At 46.5% G+C, this 21562-nt stretch overlaps 1 protein-coding gene across 1 annotated transcript in view; it reads right to left on the reverse strand.

Annotated features, from left to right (window-relative positions):
- LOC140410951 (tRNA (32-2'-O)-methyltransferase regulator THADA) overlaps positions 1–21562 on the reverse strand; it is a 496539-nt gene that overhangs the window by 337560 nt on the left and 137417 nt on the right. Inside the window, exons 16-17 of the mRNA XM_072499809.1 lie at positions 9704–9870; positions 4015–4200 (exon numbers count right to left, since the gene is read on the reverse strand). Of these exons, the coding sequence (XP_072355910.1) occupies positions 4015–4200; positions 9704–9870 (353 nt within the window). The remainder of the gene's footprint in view (positions 1–4014; positions 4201–9703; positions 9871–21562) is intronic.

Genomic DNA, 21562 nt, shown 5'->3' on the forward strand with positions numbered 1-21562 from the left:
ATGGAATACTGATGATGTAATTAATGGGAGGAGCCAGGTCTGACTGCAGTTTTGCAGTCTGCACGGAGATTTTAAGCTGAACAGTAGTTTCCCTCAGGATTTAAGTCTGACAAGGCAGAAGGATTTTCAGGTTGTTCCTGAAAGGATCTCTCTCTCTAAAGGCCTCTGCAGGTAAGCAATTAACCCTGATTGCTAACTTTGTTTAGAAGTGGCATTTGAACTGTATTGGGTTATTGAATTGAAATATACTGGTAGGTGCAGAAAGCAAGTTAAAGTTTTTTTTTCCTTCTGTTTGAGAACTATTTCACTGATAATTAGGACTAATTACACATTTCAAAAAAATTGTTTAGGGTCTCGTCCGGTATCCGAACAAAGTTGGGACTGGTCTGGTATCCTAACAAAACTGTGAGGAAAGGATACTTCACCCAGGAGTGATGACTCTGACCAATGGTATATTTTACGTTAAAGCAAACTTTAAACACAGAATTTACCACATTAACACCAAAGAAATAACTTTACAATTATCAGTTAAACAGTTCTTTAATAAAAGGTCCAATTGAGCAAACCAATAATGCCACTTACAAATAAAGTTAACAAAACAGGTTTACTTGCTAAGCTGTACAGATGTTTGGAGAGAGTTCCTTTCAAGAGCAGATGCAGTACACTTCTGCTAACCCTACAGCATTTGGCAAAACTGTTCACCCTCAAATCCCTCTGTCTTGCCAGACTCAAATCCTATGGCAAACTGCAAAACTACAGACAAACCTGGCTCGTCCCATTAATTACATCACCTGTATCCCACTAAGATGTCACATGACCTGCTTAGCGAGGACTAATTATAACCCTTCATTAATTATCTACTCTCCAGGGAATCTCCAGCATTCATTATAACATCCCATTGGCCCGTTATCTGTAACCGTTCTTGCGCTGAGGGCAAGGTGGGCGCAAGAGTGGCGGCCACAGTGGAGACCCTGGTGCAGGCTATGTTCACAGCATGGTTCAGACCATGAACATCCCGGTTGAGGGCAAGAACTGCATGGTGAGGGCATATCTGGGAATTCTAGATTGCTAGTGCCAGACGGTGGAAATATTGGATCTCAATTCAGCTGCCTCACTTTCCCAAGGAGCAACCCGAAGAGGAGGATCAGCTGATCATAGCCCTGGGCCTCCCACCCAAGAGACTCTGGGATTGGCCATCCCATCCGACTTTCCTCTTCCTCAGCCGTGGATCCTGGGGAACACCAAGACGTAGCAGCAGGATTAAGAAGGTTAAGAAGTTATAGTTTCACAGTGTAGGCACGGGTGTTGTTAGCCACTTGTACATAGCGAGCACCTATGTAACTATGTGAGCATCTCTGTAATGTATAAAACCTAAGTTCTTGTGCCTTCCTGCTCTCATTCTACTGTTCCATAACCTGCCGCATACACATCGCTCTCCCCCGCCCCCCAAAATACTCAACCCCACCACTCAACCCAGTCATTTGGGAAAGTCTGATCCCAGCACATGGAACACAGCAGCTACACCCTTGTGAGAGCCGTTCCTCTGGAATCAGTGACACATATTCTCAGAGGTATATCGAACTAAGGAGAAGCCTGCATTGGTTGAGATTGTTCTGTCCGCGTATCATCACCCTGAGATTATCCTGGTCACAGGGAGTCTGCGAGCTCCCTTATGCCAGGCAGGGGTCAGACATTCACAATAGATCTATGAGGACCAATGCTGCATTCTCATTGCAAGTCATCATCATCATGCTCCTGCATCGTGTGGACCATGAGCAACTGAACCTTTCCCATGACAGAGGCAATATCAGGGTTGGATAGACACTGTCACCACTCAGTGAGGAAGGCCCATCTCCGTGATGGGATTTTAGTGTCCATCCTAGTTCAGATTATGAGTGAAACAGGAGGCTATCAAGGCATCCCCATTCGGGCACATGACGGCCTTCTTCTGGGGGTTCCCCCACAACGTCCTCCTCATCAGAGTTATGCCGCTCATCTATCTCCTCCTCTGCCAGCTCCTCAACCCATTGCAGCACCAGGCTTTGGAGGGCACAGCACACCACCAGAGGGCTGTACCTGACAGGCTGGTCGAGGCGCTGGAACCACATTTCAAGATGTCAATCGTCTGTTCTGCCAACGCGTGGGTCACAGCATGAGCTGATTGTAACGGGTCTCTGCTGCACTGTGGCCTGTGGACCTTCTCCAGGAACCTAACACACAGCTGCGGGATGTGTTTGGCATGGTCGCAGATGATGTGGACATTCAGGGAGTGGGTGCTCCTGCGGTTTATGAAGGGGACACCTTGACTCCATGGGGAATGGACAGCCAAGTGCCTGCAATCTGTGGCTCCCTGCATTGTGAGAAACCAGGTATCTGGGCAAACCCCATGGCTCTGCCGTCCTGTCCAGCCTGGTCCTGGTCAAAATTAATGTTGCAGTGTACTTGCGAAGATCGCATCCATAACCTCCCTGATCACTGATGTACGGAGATCTGGGAGATACCACAAAGGTGGAGCCCTGAAAGGAGCCATTGGCATAGAAATTTAAGGCAGCTGTGACATTCTGGGCAACAGATAGTGGGTTGCCTCTGAGTTCAGGAGGCGCCAACTCTTGGAGAACCTGGCTAGGTGAGTGTTGGGTCCCTGGACATCCGGAGTCATCACCTCCTGCACGGGTTCTCATTCATCTCCAAGGACATCAGCCGCCATCTGTAAACATGGGGCCGATGATGTTGCCTCCAAGCGACTACTCCTGTAGACCAGCCTCCAGATATTGGGCAGGTCCCGCCACCCCCTCCTCCTCAGGTTCATGCCTCTGTTCAGCCACATTTTGAAATTGGTGTCATCTCTCTTGCCTCACAGTGAGAAGGCCAACTGTCAATGCCACTGGTTCCATGTTTGTATCTGTACTAACTGACAGGCAAGAAAGAAAATAAGTGACCATTGAGGAATCCAGTCCATGTGCTGACCCATTGCCCATTCAGCGCGTGGAGCATCCTTCTGATGCTCGGTGACTGTTGTGCTCGCCTTCACACTCAGCTCTACTCCCTTACAATCTCCCACATTGGACAAGACAAGACACCACACGAGCCTCCCTCCACTCCAGCGGGACAGATGGGTATCTACATCGGAGACCCTTTTCAGCACTCGGGTCTCATGAAAGGCCCAGGGTTAAGTGAACAGCCCTTTGCGCAAACCTCTCGGGCTTGGGGGTGGGGATGGCCTGTGAGGACACCACTGCAACAATGCATGTTGGAGCTAGGCAGCCTGGTGAGCTCTGAATCCTTTACCCCTTGTCTGCTCCCCCTCTCAGCAAATGCTGAGGGAAAGTCTTGGAATTCATGGCATAGAGAGCTCATCATGCAAAGGGTTAACTCATTATAGCAGCAATCAATGGCACCAGCATGCATCACATTTAAGTAACTGAATATAATTGGCTCATCTAACAAAGCTAAGGAAATGTTAATAGACAAGTGGGTTCCAACAGTGTAGCAGCAGTGTGTACCATCTACAGGAACACTGCAGGAACTCCCCAAAGCTCCTTTGACAGCACCTTCCAAACCCACAACCACTGCCATCTAGAAAGACAGGGGCAGCAGATACCTGGGAACATCACCTGGAAGTTCCCCTCCAAGGCACTCACCATCCTTACTTGGAAAAATATCGTTGTTCCTTCACTGTCGTTGGGCCAAAATCCTGGAACTGCCCCTCTAATAGCACTGTGGGTTTTACTACACCACATGGACTGCAGCGGTTCAAGAAGGCAGTTCACCACCACCTTCTCAAGGGCAATTAGGGATGGGCAATGAATGCTGGCCTTGCCAGTGAAGCTTGCATTTCAAGAATGAATAAAGAAACTCCCTGAAACCTAAAAGAAATCAAACAGAATGTCTGGAGCATTTCTCTATCATATTCACACATTTGTGCTTTTCCCCACGGCAATACCTACACAATCCTGCGAGCAAAAGATTACCACATGGGAACAGTGGGAATTAAAATGGTAATGGAATCCTTACCTTGACCTTGAGAGCAGGATCGGTGAGGCCCAGACAGAATGCCAAGAAGGAAGTGACTAATGTTACTCAGAGTATCCACCAGCTGAGTGATGAATTGCCTCCACCTTCTTATGAGAGGTTCCTGCCACAGTGAACTAAGGGTCTCTGGTACCTCTGCCAAACACTTCCTCAACGCCATTATCAAACCTGCCAGACAAAGGAGACATTTTCAAACAAAATACAGCCCAAGGCTTGGTATGTTATAACTTTATTATTTTATTGTTTCAATCATTTGTAACTGAGTAGAACTTGGAACTCAGTGTCCCACCAACAACGTTTCTGGTAGCTTTTTGGGGAAACGTTTCACAAGAGAATTATCAAATAAAACTTGACACCGTGGAAATATTACGTAAGGCAATAGGTAGGTTTATAGGAACATCTCAAACATTAAAACAAGACAGAGAGGTGGAGAGATTTTGGGAGCTTCGGACCCAGGCAGCAAGTCATTGATGCCAACAGTGGAGCAATTAAAATTAGGATCCTCAAGGGGCCAGAATTAGAGGAATGCAGATACCTCAGAGAGTTGTGTGTTGCTGAAAGAGTTACAGAGATAACAAGTGACGAGACCATGGAGGAATTAAAAACAAGGTCAAGAATTTTTAAATCGCGGTGTTACTTTACCGGGAGCTAATATAGGTCAGCGAGGAGAAGGTTAACAGGAACAGGTGAGAGTAAAGACATGGCATCTGGTGTGATGCAATGGTAGAGTCCCTGCCTCTGGGCCAGAAGCTCCAGGTTCCAGTTCCACTTCAGGACTTCAGTGATGGCCACGGTAAGCGTGTTAATAATGTGTCCAATTAGGTTAATTATCAGCCTGTAAACCCTTCCAATACACCTGACGACAGGTGATAAGAGTGGGAGAGTTTCTGGTCAGCTATCCTGCAGAAAGCAACAGCAAACCACTGCAGCACTTAATCAAACATAATCATTGACTAATCCAATGTAAGTCCATGATCATGGGAAGAGGAAAGATATGGACAACATAGTTTTGGCTGACATCAGGTTTATGGAGGGTGGAAGATGGGAATTCAGTCAGGAGTGCATCAGAAAGATCAACTCTCAAAGTGACAGAGGCATGGATGAGGGTTTCCGTAGCAGATGAACTGAGGCAGGGGCAGAGCTGAGCGATGTTACGGAGGTGGAAATAGGCTGTCTTGTGTAGATACGTGGTCGGAAACTCATCTCTGGGTCAAATATGACGCAATGTTCCAAACAGTCTGATACAGCCTCAGACAGCATCCACAGATAGAGATGGAGACAGAGGTGAGGAAACAGGATATGTGGTAGGGTCTGAAGATGATGGCATTAGTCTTCTCAAAATGTAATTGGTGTACTGAATATTGGAGAACTGGTACTGCCCATGCAGCACACCAGGGAGAGAGGTGGAATCACAGAGTTTTCTCAGTGCTTAACCACACTAGGCCCCTTACAGTCATGGTACTCTCGTCTGTATGCTGCTAAGCTCAGCATCCTTAAACTCTGGTACTGGGGTTGATGTGACAGCCTTCTTGTGTGCCCATTATCTGAAAGGATGCTAAGGAGTCACCCATTCAGCCACTCTTCTACCATGGCTGACCTATGACCTAACATCACTAGTTGACGTTGCCTTTGCAGGGCACAATGGGGATCCCTTTGGATTAAAGATATCTATCAATCTTAGGTTTAGGATTAAAGATATCTATCAATCTTAGGTTTAAAATTAACAATTAATTTTGTGTCAACATGATTTCCAAATTTCCATCGTCCATCATCTTTAGCCAGGAAATGTGCCATAGGGGCACAAGAATTAGGAGCAGGATAGCCATTTGGCCCTTCGAGCCTGCTCCGCCATTCAACATGATCATGGCTGATCCTTGATCTCAATACCATATTCTCACTTTCTCCCCCTAACACTTGATGCCATTAAATCTAAAACACTATCTACCTCTTTCTTGAATACATTCAGTGACTTGGCCTCTACAGCCTTCTGTGGTAGAAAATCCCACAAGTTCACTACTTTTTGAGTGAAGACATTTTTCCTCATCTCAGTCCTAAATGGTCTACACTGTATCCTTTCATCCCCCCTTGTTAATCAAGTATCTATACAGCTCTGCTTTTAAAATATTCAAAGACTCTGCTTTTTCCACTGCCTTTTGAGGAAGTGAATTCCAGAGATTCACAACCCATTTGAGAGAAAAGTTCTCCTCATCTCGTCCTAAATGAGTGCCCCCTTATTTTTAAATAGCGACCAGTAGTTTTAGCTTGTCTGACAAGAGGAATCCTCAGGATCTTAAAGGTTTCGATCAAGTCGCTCCTTATACTTTTAAACTCAGTGGATACAAACCTAACCTTTATAGAACTTCATAAGATAACCTGCCCATTCCTGGTGTTAATCTACTAAACCTTCTTTGAACTGCTTCAAATGAATTTACAAGGAGACCAATAATGTACACAATACTCCAGATGTGGTCACACCAACTCCCTACTTTTGTAATCAATTCCCCTCACAATAAATGATAACGTTCTATTAGCTTTCCTAATTACTCGCTGTAGGTGTATACTAGCATTTTGTGATTCAAGCACTAGGACACCCAGACCCCTCCGCACCTCAGAGCTCTGCAATCTCTCACCATTTAGATAATAAGCTTCTATTTATTCTTCCTGCCAAAATGATCAATCTCACATATTCCCACATTATACTTCATTTGCCAGTTTTCCCCCACTCACTTAATCAACCTATATCCCTTTGTAACCTCCTTATGATCCCTTCACAATTTACTTACTTACCTATCTTTGTGTCATCAGCGAATTTAGCAACCATACCTTCATCTAAGTCATTTAAATTAATTGTAAAAAGTTGATGCCCCAGCACTGATCCCAGTGGCATGCCACTCATTACATCTTGCCAACCAGAAAAAGAAAAATTTATGCCTACTCTCATCTTCCTGCTAGCTAGCCAATCTTCTATTCATGTTAATATGTTACTCCATAAACCATGAGCTTTTATTTTCCGCAATAACCTTTTATGTGGCATCTTATCAAATGCCTTCTGGAAATCAAAATACAATACATCCACCAGTTCCCCTTTATCCACAGCACTTCTTCAAAGAACTCCAATAAAGTGGTTAAACATGATTTCCCTTTCACAAAACCATGTTGATTCTGCCCTATTACCTTGAAGTTTTCCAAGTGCCCTGCTATAATGACGGCTTCTAACATTCTAGATTTAGATGTATTTATTGTCACGTGTACCGAGGTATAGTGAAAAGTATTGTTCTGCATACAATCCAGACAGATCGTACTACACATGAAAAACATAGGATATACGATAAATAAATCAATACATTTTCCCTCTAACAGATGCTAAGCTAACTGGCCTATAGTTTCCACTTCTTGTCTCCCTCCCTTTTTGAAATAAAAAAGTTCCATTTGCTATTTTTCCATTTAATGGAACCTTCCCTGAATTTAGGGAATTTTGGGAAATTAAAACCAACTCATCGACTATCTCATTATTCACTTCTTTCAAGACTTTAGGGTGAACTCCCATGTACCCGGGGATTTGTCAGCACGCAGACCCAGCAATTTTCTCAATACCACTTCCCTGGTATTTGCAATTTTGCTGTGTTCCTCCCTCCCTTCCATTTCCTGATTTACAGCTATTTCTGGGAAGTCACTTTTGTCCTCTACAGTAAAGACTGATGCAATATACCTTTTTAATTTTTCCCACCTATTTATTATTAATTCCCCAGACTCACTTTCTATAGGAAAAGAGGATTCAAGGAGCACAAATATTTGGACCTTTAACCTCAACCTTACATCGATGAAACAGTGATCTGATCCATCAGCTGAGGGGAGTGGTAATCGGTAGGAGTTATCTTTGCCAAGGTTTGACCTGATGCAATGAGACTTCATGGGATACACAATCAATGTTGGGTGGCATGGTGGCTAGCACTGGTGCCTCATAGCACCAGGGACTCAGGTTCGATTCCAGCCTTGGTTGACTATCTGTGCGCACTTTGCATGTTCTTCCCCTGTCTGCATTGGTTTCCTCCAGGTGCCTCGGTTTCCTCTCAGTCTAAAGATGTGCAGGATTGGCCAAGACCAACGCGCAGGTTATGGGGATAGAGTGGGCCTTGGTAGAGTGCTCTTTTGGAGGGTCGGTGAAAACTCAATGAGCTAAATGACCTCCTTCAGCACTGTAGAGATTCTATGGCTGATACCCCAAGCTGCTGGAACCTGCCACATTGCCTTGTGAAGCTAAAGGAGGTAGTCTGTCATCTTCGAACTACAGAACAGCAGCAGAACCAGAGCTCTGTCCAGGTATAAATTGCCTGGCCCTCATCGACACTGTTTCTCCTGGAATGTCTGAACTTCGGTACCAGTGCCTACTACAGACTAATTAATTTCTATGCACGTCTCCCATCGAGTAAGTCATCGCTACTGAAAAAGTAAATCACCCCGCATCAACTTCAACCAACTAAGTTGTGTGAAGGAATAAACCATGAGACTTTTAATTCTGGACTCACGTGTAACAATAATTCCTATTTTGTCTGTGGTCTCCACTCTGTATTTCTTTCTTCTTTACTTTATCTCTCTTTTATTGTATGAATGGCAAAGAGGGGTGGGTGGGGGAACTTTGCAAACTTTTGTGCATGCATGTGTAAAATAAACTAATCCTCTGATTTGGATTTCACCCTATCCCTGCTGTGGGGTTATTAATAGAGGATTGGATCAATCCAAACTGAAGGGTTGGGGAAAATACACCACCACTTATAAAGGGAGAAATCAGCAAAACAAGACCCTTTGTGTGAGGAGAGAAATCAGGGTGGTTTTAATCCTCCTGCCTGTAACAAATTCATCAAGATTCCTTCAGCAACACCTTCCAAACTCTGGGCCCCCATCACTGATAAGAACAAGAGCAGTAGACAGATGGGAACACCATCAACCGCAAGTCACACTCTGACTTGAAAATATATCTCCGTTTCCTGACTGTCGCTGGGTCAAAACTGCGGAACTTCCTCCCTAACTGCACAGTGGATGTACCTACATGGGCTGCAGCAGTTCAAGAAGGAAGCTCACCACCACCTCCTCAAGGGCAACTAGAGATGAGCAATAAATGCTGGCCTAGCCAGTGACGCTCACATTTCAAAGAAAAATGTGATTCCTACTTGTAATTTGAGTATTATTTAATGGTGCTGTCTGTTTCACCAAGCACCCAGCTGAAGACATTTGTGAGAAATCAGTCTGGCTGCAGGATTTCACTGACATTGTCTCAATGCTGACTCGTTTGGTGGGTGTCCCATCCCAATTAGCATCAGTCAGGCCTTCTATGTTAACTCAAAGAGAAACACTTGTTGCTGAATCTAATATCATGCCAATTCAAAAGCAATTGAAATCCAGTCTTTTTCAAGCGAAGTAGATAAAAGTCTCAAAATGTTGCAGTTAGTTACGAGCAATTGTGCATATTACCAGTGCAAGTAAGGAGGGTGAGGAAGGTGTGGGGAATTAATCTTCTCCAATAATCATGCCACTAAGATTCACATGCAGAATTTGGATAGTGGTGAAGTAAACCTCCAGCTCAAGGCTTCACAGATCACTCCCTACAGCCTGCCCTCATCAATAGTCAGGGTTTGCCCTCAGGCTAAATGGTCAGTGCCAGGCAGCTCCTTACCGTGCATCGGCTTGGTCCCTGCGGCCTGTAGCAGATCAGCCCTAGCCACTCTGTATTGCTCCTCCAATAGCTGATGTAGGTAGGTTACAAAGTTCAAGGGTTGAGACCATTTCTCTACAGGGGCCTCCCCCTGTGCAACAATACCCTGTAGAACCAAAACATCAGATCTAGAAGAAAGGATCAGAGAAAAGTATAAAGTGAAGCGACTTTCTGACTGACTTGACAGACTTTCCGCAAAAATTCATTGGGCAAAGATCTGCTTAATCACAGGGAGCAATGGTTTAAATTTCGCTGAAGAGTTTGCTGTCTCTCTTACAGGGCAAGATGGGCTAAGTCACTGCAAATTGGGTTGGGTTGCAGATATGGTGGGTGGGTGGTTAAGGGGTTGTGACGGTGTGGAGATAAGGGAGATGGGGTATGGTTGATCTGGTTGGTTGGATACAGTGGGTTGGTGTAGCACGTAGGGGGCTGGGGTAGTTGTGGGGCGGGTACAATGCAGTGGGTGCATGGGACTGTAATAATAATAATCTCCATTATTGTCACAAGTAGGCTTACATTAAAATTGCAATGAAGTTACTGTGCAAATCCCCTAGTCGACAAATTCCGGCGCCCGTTCAGGTACACAGATGGAGAATTCAGAATATTCAATTCACCCAACAGCACGTCTTTCAGGACATGTTAAGGAAACTAAAGCACCCTTAGGAGACTCACACAGCCACGGGGAGAACGTGCAGACTCCACATAGACAGTGACCCAAGTTGTAATCGAACCTGGGACCCTGGCACTGTGAAACAACAGTGCTAACCACTGTGCTACCGTGCCAGCCATGAGGATTAGAATAGAATTGTGGGGATATGGTGGGTGGGCGGGGTTGAAGAGAGGGGTACCAGGGGGGTTTGGGGGGGGGGGGGGTACCATGGGCTTGGATGGGGGTGTACAAGGTGGGTGGGCAGGATTGGAGGGGAGGTACCAGATGGGTGGGTAGAGATGGAAGGGGGTACTGGGTGGGTGGGCTGGGTTGGAAGGGGGGTAACGGGTGGGTGGACGGGGTTGGAAGGGGGTACCATTGGGTGGGCGGAAGTGTACCAGTTGGGTGGGTGGGGTTGGAGGGGCGGTACTGGTTGGGTAGGCGTGGTTGGAAGGGGGTACCGAGTGGGTGGGCAGGGATGGAGTGGGGGGTGTCATGATATTCAAACACACACATCATGATGGACACACTAACAGGCAAATCAGAGCACACAACACCACAACCAATCACAGACAAGAACACCAACCACATAAAAAGCACGAGCACGACACCTGGAGGTCAGTAGGTCTGGGGAGAAGGAAACAAGAAAGAGCTGTTGAAACACCACAAGCAGGGAGCCCCCCACGTGCAGAGTGCAAAGACCAAGTTGTAAATAGTGAGTTTAAATAAAGAAGCGTTGTACCATATGCAACTGTGTTGGCTCTTCTGTGTGTCAGAACACCCAACACCACATGGTACAGGAGTGGATCGATACCTGCCTACCAACCTGCCATTCTGGACATGGACCACACCGGCAAACCGCAGCCGATGCAAGTCACGGGGAACCTAGGCACCAACTGGAAGCTCTACAGGCAGCAATTTGACCTGTACATCCGTGCCACCGAAAAACAGAATGTCTCGGATGATTCGAAGATTGCAATGCTCCTCTTCTACGCAGGCCCCCACCCAAACGATGTCTTTAATTCACTGGTGTTCGAGGAAGGCGAAAACCAGGCCAAATATGACACGGTCATCCTCAAAATGGACCAGCACTTTCAAACTGAAGTAAACGAAACTTTCGAAAGATACATCTTTCAGCAACGCCTGCAAGGTAAGGAGGAGCTTTTTCAACCCTTTTTGACGCACCTCCGGATTCTAGCGCAGTCCTGCGGTTACGGCACCACCACAGAGTCCATGATCAGGGACCAGATTGTTTTTGGCGTTGCCTCTAGTGGCCTACGCCAGCAGCTTCTTAAAATAAAGAGCCTCACCTTAGCGTCTGCTGTGGAAGCCTGTGTCCTCCATGAAAATGCTGCCTGCCGTTTTGCCCGATTTCAGGCGTCCGAGTTGGCACGGAGGGGGTCCCCAGCCGTCGAATCGGCAAGCCAGGCCGCCCACGACGTTGAACGCATCCAGGCCGTCGATTTCTTCCCGCCCCACGGCCCGGACGACAGCGGCCGCTTCCCGCGCTTTTCGCGGTCTCCCGCGCAGGTGCGCGCCAAGAATCACGGCCACAACGAGGGACGCACTGCGCAGGCGCGCCCACCGCAAGATCGCACTGCGCATGCGCAGTGGCGCAACGAACGTCGTGACGTCATGACGTGCAGCAAGTGTGGAGGTCTACACTTAAAAGGGCAATGTCCTGCAAAATACCGACAGTGCAACAGATGTGCCATGATAGGCCACTACGCAGCCCGCTGTCGTGCGGCTCAACCCATGGATCCGGCGCATCCTCGACAACCTCGCACACGAGTCAGGACCGTCCAGCCCACGCATCACGACTTCCAGTTAAGTGATGCAGATGACCAGGATGACTTCCGAGTTGCCGTCATTGATGTCAACAAGGTCAATGCCATCAATCCAGACGATGAGTGGTGTGCCACCCTGACGGTCAACCGATCGCGCGTCGCCTTCCGTCTGGACACCGGCGCATCCGCCAACCTGATTGCTTACTCTGCAGTCCAGGCCATGAAGGTCAAACCACCCATCACACCATCCCGGCTTAAGATGGTTGACTATAACGGGAACGTTATCCCGTCCGTAGGATCTTGCCAGCTACAGGTGACTCACAAGAGGTACACGGCCACACTCCCCTTCGAAGTTGTGGGCTCATCAAAGGACTCGTTACTGGGCGCACAAGCGTGTAAGGTCCTTCACCTGGTACAGCGCATCATGTCTCTCTCTCCAGATGAGATATCCGACTTCCCGGATGCTGAGTTCCACGCGAATCTCCATTCCCTCCTCGCTCACAACCAGGAGGTTTTTGAAGGCATGGGGACATTGCCACACACGTACAAGATTCGACTCAGACCGGACGCCATCCCTGTCGTTCACGCACCTCGCAGGGTTCCTGCGCCTCTCAAAGACCGCCTCAAGGCACAACTGCAGATTCTTCAGGACCAAGGGGTCCTATCCAAGGTCACGGAGCCCACGCCATGGGTCAGCTCCATGGTCTGTGTAAAGAAGCCCTCTGGCGAGCTCCGTATATGTATAGATCCAAAAGATCTGAACAACAACATCATGCGGGAACACTATCCCATCCCGAAACGAGAAGACCTCACCAGCGAGATGGCGCGAGCCAACATATTCACTAAATTGGATGCGTCCAAAGGATTCTGGCAGATCAAACTGGACCCGGCCAGCCGAAGACTATGCACATTCAACACCCCTTTTGGCAGATTCTGCTACAACCGGATGCCATTCGGCATCATTTCGGCATCTGAAGTATTCCACCGCATTATGGAGCAGATGATGGAAGGCATCGAAGGGGTACGTGTATATGTGGACGATATCATCATTTGGTCCACCACTCCGCAGGAACACATGCATCGTCTTCGACGTGTCTTCACCCGCATACGGCAAAATGGCCTGCGTCTCAACCGTGCGAAGTGTGCTTTCGGCCAGACGGAGCTGAAATTCCTCGGGGACCACATCTCAAGGTCCGGGGTCCGTCCCGATGCAGACAAGGTTAGCGCCATCACAGCCATGCCACGACCGGCTGACAAGAAGGCTGTCTTAAGATTCCTGGGCATGGTCAACTTCCTTGGGAAGTTCATTCCCAACCTGGCTTCTCATACAACAAACATGCGCCATCTCGTAAAAAAATCGACGGAATTCAACTGGCACCAGTCGCATCAGCGGGAATGGGAGGAGCTCAAGCACAAACTGGTCACGGCACCAGTGCTGGCCTTCTTTGACACGACTCGCCCTACAAAGATCTCAACAGACGCCAGCCAATCTGGTATTGGAGCGGTACTCCTGCAAAAAGACAGCACGTCATCATGGGCCCCGGTTGCGTATGCCTCACGAGCCATGACCCCTACCGAACAGCGCTACGCGCAAATCGAAAAAGAATGCCTGGGCTTGTTAACTGGACTGGACAAGTTCCACGACTATGTGTATGGCCTGCCACGATTCACGGTCGAAACTGACCACCGCCCCCTGGTCAACATCATTAACAAAGACCTGAATGACATGACTCCTCGCCTCCAGCGCATCTTACTTAAACTCAGGAGGTACGATTTTGAACTGATCTACACTCCGGGGAAGGAACTCATAGTGGCGGACACTCTTTCCCGAGCAGTGAGCACACCACCAGATGCGGAGGGGTTCGTGCGTCAAATTGAGGCACACGTGACTCTGACAGCAGCAAATATGCCAGCTGATGATCCTTGTCTGGCCCACATACGCGCAGAGACGGCGACTGACCCTCTGCTGCAGCGAGTGATGCGCCACATGACGGAAGGGTGGCTAAAAGGGCAGTGCCCCCAGTTTTATAATGTGCGAGATGATCTCACCAATATAGACGGGGTCCTTATGAAATCGCATAGGATCGTCATTCCACACAGTGTGCGCCAGATGATTCTTCGTCAACTACACGAAGGCCACTTGGGCGTCGAAAAATGCAGACGAAGGGCCCGGGAGGCGGTATATTGGCCGGGTATTAATGAAGACATAGCCAACATGGTGCTCAACTGCACAACCTGTCAGAGGTTTCAGCCAGCGCAACCTCCGGAAACACTTCTACCACACGAGATGGTGACGTCCCCCTGGGCGAAGGTGGGTGTTGACCTATTTCACGCGCTCGGCAGAGATTACATTGTTATTATAGACTACTTCTCAAACTACCCGGAAGTCATGCCTCTCCATGATCTGACGTCGTCCGCAGTCATTGGGGCCTGCAAGGAAACGTTTGCTCGCCACGGCATTCCAAGGACTGTCATGTCAGACAATGGACCTTGCTTTGCCAGCCGTGAATGGTCGTCCTTTGCCGCAGCATATGGTTTCACTCATGTGACATCCAGCCCTCTGCATCCACAATCGAACGGGAAGGCTGAAAAGGGTGTCCACATCGCAAAGCGGCTCCTGTGCAAGGCGGCTGATGACGGATCGGACTTTAACCTTGCCTTGCTGGCCTATCGATCGGCCCCGTTATCCACGGGCCTCTCGCCAGCGCAGCTACTAATGGGTCGCTCCCTCAGGACGACGGTACCTTCCGTCCTGGCACCGACAACAGACCATGAGGCGGTTCTTCGGAACATGCAACTGCAGCGTGATCGCCAGAAAGGTCGGTACGACACACGAGCGACGGACCTGCCCCCCCTGTCCTCCGGAGACAAAGTACGCGTCCATCAACCGTATGGTGGCTGGTCAGCACCGGCCGAAGTCCTCCGACAAGTGGCTCCCCGCTCGTTCCTGGTTCGCATGCCGGATGGTTCCGTGCGTCGCCGCAATCGGCGCGCCCTTCGCCGACTTCCACGCTCACAGCCACACAACACGCCAGATCCTCAACAGGCTTCCGAGGATGACTTTGTGGAGCTGCCGCACATCACGCCCTTTCCATCGCCACCCATGGCCATGCCTGCACAGCAGCCGGTGGTTCTTGATCCACCCTTAAGGCGGTCAACCCGAATTCGTCGCAAACCCATTAGAATGGACTTATAATACAGTTCATATGTTTAATAAGTTGGACAATTTTACATGATAACCTGTTGTTGTTTATCGTTCCAGATGTCGTCTGACTGGACAACTGTTCAAATTTTTTTTCTTCTTCTCTCGTTCGCATTTCTGTTATGTTATGGTACAACTGGATTCATGTGACGCACTCGACATCGCCCCATGTACATAGTTCCGTCATAGACACATGCTGCACACGACACACACACACTCTTAGATGCACTCACGTCACGATCATATTTATTACCACGTAGGCACATATCTTTGTAAAAAGGGGGGATGTCATGATATTCAAACACACACATCATGATGGACACACTAACAGGCAAATCAGAGCACACAACACCACAACCAATCACAGACAAGAACACCAACCACATAAAAAGCACGAGCACGACACCTGGAGGTCAGTAGGTCTGGGGAGAAGGAAACAAGAAAGAGCTGTTGAAACACCACAAGCAGGGAGCCCCCCACGTGCAGAGTGCAAAGACCAAGTTGTAAATAGTGAGTTTAAATAAAGAAGCGTTGTACCATATGCAACTGTGTTGGCTCTTCTGTGTGTCAGAACACCCAACACCACAGGGGGGGGGGGGGTTAGGGCAAGCTGGTGATCTGATTGGGAAGGTTTGAGGTGGGGATAAGGTTCCTGCAGCATCAATTTAAGGGGAGGTGTGGTGTAGTGGTGTTGTCACTGGATTGGTGATCCAGAGACCCAGGGTAATGTTTTGGGGACCCAGGTTTGAATCCCACCACAGCAGATGGTGAAATGTTAATTCAATAAAAATTTGGATTTGAAAGTTGAATGAAGACCATGAAACCATTGCTGATTGTCATAAAGCCCATTTGGTTCAGTGATATCCTTTAGGGAAGGAAATCTACCATCCTTACCTGGCCTGGCCTACATGCAACTCCAGACCCACAGTAATATGGTTGACTCATAAATGTCCTCTGAAATGACCGAGCAAGTCACTCAGTTCAAGGGCAGTTAGGGAGGCCCACATTCAGCAATACCCACATCCCTGAACATTTAAAAATTGTTATGTTCCCTTTCAGTGGTCCCACTGTATTTCTCACTTTTGTTTTCTCTCACTAGATTAAAAAAACATTTATTATTATTATTGTGATGAATGTAGGAATTTCAGATATGTTCTATTATAGGCATTTGATGCATAAGGGTTAAACACCCGAGTTAGTATGTGACTGATGCAGTAGTCTTTTTTGTTTGGGTTAAGGGGGGTTTCTCGGTGGAGTTAATTAGATTTCAGCTTGGTAAGATGATGTAGTTACTGGGTGGAGCCCATTTTGCAAATCTTTTTGCAGACGAGGTCAGCTGAGTTCTAAATGGATATGTGAGCAGAAGTCAAGCATTTTGCTCTCACTGCAGTTCAGTTAAAAGATATGTCTGTAGACAGAGCAGCAGTGTTTCTTTTCAAGCGGTTCAGAATAGGTGAGCCTAAACAAGCTGAGAAGTATCTTCTGAAGAAATACAGCCCAGAGTTTCTGCATGGATCTGACAGGATTCAGATCGTTTCTTAAAAGCAGTGGGACAAGATTTCTCTTTCGCAAACAACATTTCTGTAAAGCAGGCATTCTTGAGTTTTAACTGTACTTTAACAGTGGAGTGAAAGGTGAGATGTATTTGTTGTTTAAGTGGGAATAAAGAAAGCAGTTGAGGGTTACTGTATTCAATGTATTGATTATTGTTTAAGGGGTGATTGTAAGCTATTTTCTGGTGTGATGTTAAAGATATTTTAATTCTGTGTTAGTAATAAAGTTTGTTTTAATATACCATATCTCTATTTCTTCGTGAAAGCACACCTGGAGCGAGGTATCCTTTCCTCACAGTCTTACAAAATTAAAATAAAATATTGAGGTTTCTGTCCAGTATCCTAGCCTCTGTTGGGATCTGGTCCGGAATCAATTGTTATTGATTTCACCTCTCTTACAATATTTTGCAAATTTTATGCCTTTTTAAACTCCTGGCTTGACTGTATCGAATCAATTTTATGTCGTTAGTAATCAGGAGTATAATAAGAGGCTGGAGGTAGACATCAATTACAGTCCTGCTGAAAGTCTTTGACCTGAAACATTAACTCTGTTTCTCTCTCCACAGATATTTCCTGACCTGCAGAGTATTTCCAGCATATTCTATTTTTATGTCAGATTTCCAGCATCTTTGATTGTAGGTGGATATTGACAGACCAGTAAAATGGGAAACAAATGGCAGATAAAGTTTGACGCAGAAGTGTGTAAAGTGGTTGCATTGGTTGGAGGAATGAGGAGAGATAATATAAATTAAATGGCATACTTTTAAAGTAGATGAAACAAAAGAGAGCTGGGGCTGCATGCACACAAATCTTTGAAGATGGTGGACCAAGTCGAGCAGGCTGCGAAAAAAAAATATATAAAATCCTTAGCTATTAAGAGAGAAATAGAATACAACTGCCAGGAAGTCTCTTGAACCTTCACTACTGGTTAGACATCAGTGGAGTATTATGTCCAATTTAGGAAGGATATCACGGCTGTTTTGTGGTGCAGGGGGAAGGCCAATATCAGTCGACTGATAAATTAGGATCAAAGATTGATAGGCAAAACTGTAATGGAATAATGGGCTGCCTTTAAAGAGGAGGTGCTTTGGGAAACGTTGAAGTGCATTCGCACAAAGGGCAAAGGTAAAAGAAAGAACACATTTACATGTATGGTGCAACCACCAGGGTCAATGAAGCACATTTGAAGTATGGTCACTGTTGTAATGGAGGAAACAGAGGCCATTTGTGTACTGCAAGATCCCACATATAATAAACAGGCAGATAATCCGCTTGTGTGATATGATTGAGGGATGAATATGAAATAGTAATTTCATACCTCAGCTAGTCCCCCTGTCTCCATGTGTAAATTTCTTTCAGGTCGCTAATCGACCCTACTCCTCCTTTTACTATTTATTTGCCAATAGAAGACTTTCAGATTCCCCTTTATGTTGACTGCCAGTCTTTTCTCATAATCCCTGTTCACTTCTCTAATGTACTTCTTCACCTCCCCTCTGCACCTTCAGTATTCCTCTTGGTTCTCAACTGTATTTTCTACCTGTCATAAGCACAGTTTTGCTTCCTTATCTCCATTTCTATCTCTTTTTCTCATCCAGAAAGCTCTGGATTTGTTTGCCCTACCTTTCCCTTTTAAGAGAATATGCCTTGACTGTGCCTGTTTTGAAGGTAGCCTGTTGTACAGTTTTTCACGCCAACCTTTCATTCCAGTCAAACCAGCCCAGCTCCGTTCTTGCCCCATTGAAGTCGGCTCTCCCCTAGTTACATAGAACATAGAACAGTACAGCACAGACATAGATACAAAGAAGATAGGAGCAGGAGGAGACCTTTTGGCCCTTCGAGCCTGCTCTGCCATTCATCATGATCATGGCTGATCATCCAACTCAATAGCCTAATCCTGCTTTCTCCCCATAGCCTTTGATCCCATTCTCCCCAAGTGCTATATCTAGCATCAACTACTTCCTGTGGTAATGAATTCCACAGGTTCACCATTCTTTGTGTGAAGAAATGTCTCCTTATATCTGTCCGAAATGGTTTACCCTGAATCCTCAGACTGTGACCCCTGGTTCTGGACATGCCCATCATTGGTAACATCTTCCTTGCATCTACCCTGTCTAGTCCCGTTAAAAGTTTACAAGTCTCTATGAGATAACCCCCATTCTTCTGAACTCCAGTGAGAACAATCCCAACCTAGTCAATCTCTCCTCATATGACAGTCCCGCGTTCCCTGGAATCAGTCTGGTAAACCTGCGCTGCACTCCCTCGAGAGCAAGAACATCCTTCCTCAGAGAAGGAGACAAAAACTGCACACAATACTCCAGGTATGGCCGCACCAAGGCCCTGTATAATTGCAGCAACACATCCCTGCTCTCTATACTCAAAACTTCTTGCAATGAAGGCCAACATAACATTAGCCTGCTTTACTGCCTGCTGCACCTGCATGCTTACCTTCAGCGACTGGTGCACAAGGACACCTAAGGTCCCGCTGCACACTCCCCTCTCCCAATTTACAATCATTCAGGTAGTAATCTGCCTTCCTGTTTTTGCTTTCAAAGTGAACAACCTCACACTTATCCAAATTATACTGCATTTGCCATTGATTTGTCCACTCGCCCAACCTGTCCAGATCATGCTGTAGGATCCCTGCATCCTCTTCACAATTCACCCTCCCACCTAATTTGGTACCATCTGAGGCTGGTTTAGCACAGTGGGCTAAATAGTTGGCTTGTAAAGCAGACCAAGGCCAGCAGCGCAGGTTCAATTCCCATACCAGCCTCCCCGAACAGGCGCCGGAATGTGGCGACTAGGGGCTTGTCACAGTAACTTCATTTGAAGCCTACTTGTGACAATAAGCGATTTTCATTTCATTTCATTTGCAAACTTTGAGATGTTACATTTTGTTCCCTCATCCAAATCATTCATATATCTTGTGAATATCTGGAGTCCCAGCACCGATCCCTGTGGCACCCCACTAGTTGCTGCCTGCCAATTTGAAAAGGACCCATTAATCCCTACTCTTTGTTTCCTCTTTGCCAACCAATTTTCTAGCCAGCTCAATACATTTCCCCATATCCCATGCACTTTAATTTTGCACAATAATCTCTTTTGCGGGACTTTGTCAAACGCCTTCTGAAAGCCCAAATATACCACATCGACTGGCTACCTCTTGTCAACTGTACTGGTTACATCTTCAAAGAATTCCATCAGATTTGTCAAGCAAGATTTTCCCTTCATAAATTTTGAGACGTGAAAATCTGAACATCACAGAAATGCAAACTGCACCTATAAACCGGTTCAGTAATGGTCTGTGCGAGAGAAACCATGCAGCGACAGATGACGTGTTACATAAAACAGCTGATCAACTGGGCTGTAAATTACAAATGGCGCTAGCATGAGCAGCGCGTATAATGGATTCTTTGTAAATGGTTAGAGGGTACAGTTGGTACCAATTGGTGTACGGTAAGAATCTGAACTTTCCTTTGGTCCTCTCAATTGCTCCCCCCTGTTCCAGAAGGGACTAATATTAGTTCTACGTTTTCTGTTCATTTGACTGCTTTGCATGCAAGCAGAAAGGTTTTCATTAAAGCTAAGGTTTCCGAGAAAATTCAACGACCCCTATGGCACCGCATAAGGCTTCGGGAATACAGTTTAGACAGGGAGAACTGGTTTGTTACAAAAGAGAAGGGTGGAAAGAATAGAAAGGCCCCGGCAAAGTGATCGGCAGTGAAGGAAAAGTAGTAATTGTACAAGATGGGAACCAAACTGCCCAGCTTCATAATTCGAGGTTAATTGGCACTGACTTTCGGAAGAGCAGGAAAAGCCACGAGTAAATATGAACATTGGTTAAACAGTGCAGGATAAAGGTCAGGGAATCAGAGCAGTGGACTGGTAGAAAATGGTAAAATGTGGATGGTCAAAAAGTGCAGTACAAGTTCTGATAATAATAATATAATAATAATAATAGCTTATTGGCACAAGTAGGCTTCAATTAAGTTACTGTGGAAAGCCCCTAGTCACCCCATTCCGGCGCCTGTTCGGGGATAATGAATCGGGAAGGGGTTGTGATCCCAGCAAATGACCATAAAAAATAGGAACAGGAGTAGGCTGTTCAGCCCTCAAGCCCACTCCACCATTCAATAACATCATGGCTGATCCGACATTTCACATGCCCATTTTCCTGCCCTTTCCCCATAACCCTTGATTGTCTTACTGACGAAGAATCTATCTCAGCCTTAAATATACACAAGGACTCTGCCTTCACAGCTCTCTGTGGCAAAGAGATCCAAAGAACTCAACCCTCTGAGAGAAGAAATTCCTCCTCATCCCAGTCTTAAATTGGCACCCCTTTATTCTGAGACTCTGCCCTCTGGTCCTAGACTCTCCCACAAAACATCCTCTCAACATTTACCCTGTCAAATCCTTTACGAATCCCATATGTTTCAATGAGATCACATCTCAGTCTCAACCTGTTTAACATTTGCTCATAAGGTACTCCCACCATACCAGGGATCATCCTACTGAACCTTCTCTGAACTGCCTCCAGTGAAATAATATATTTCCTTAAGTAAGGGATCAAAGCTGCTCACAGTACTCCAGATGTGGTCTTACCTGTAACTTGTACAGTTGCAGCAA

Source organism: Scyliorhinus torazame, chromosome 1 (genome assembly GCF_047496885.1).
Source record: "Scyliorhinus torazame isolate Kashiwa2021f chromosome 1, sScyTor2.1, whole genome shotgun sequence".
Classification (NCBI taxonomy): domain Eukaryota; kingdom Metazoa; phylum Chordata; class Chondrichthyes; order Carcharhiniformes; family Scyliorhinidae; genus Scyliorhinus; species Scyliorhinus torazame.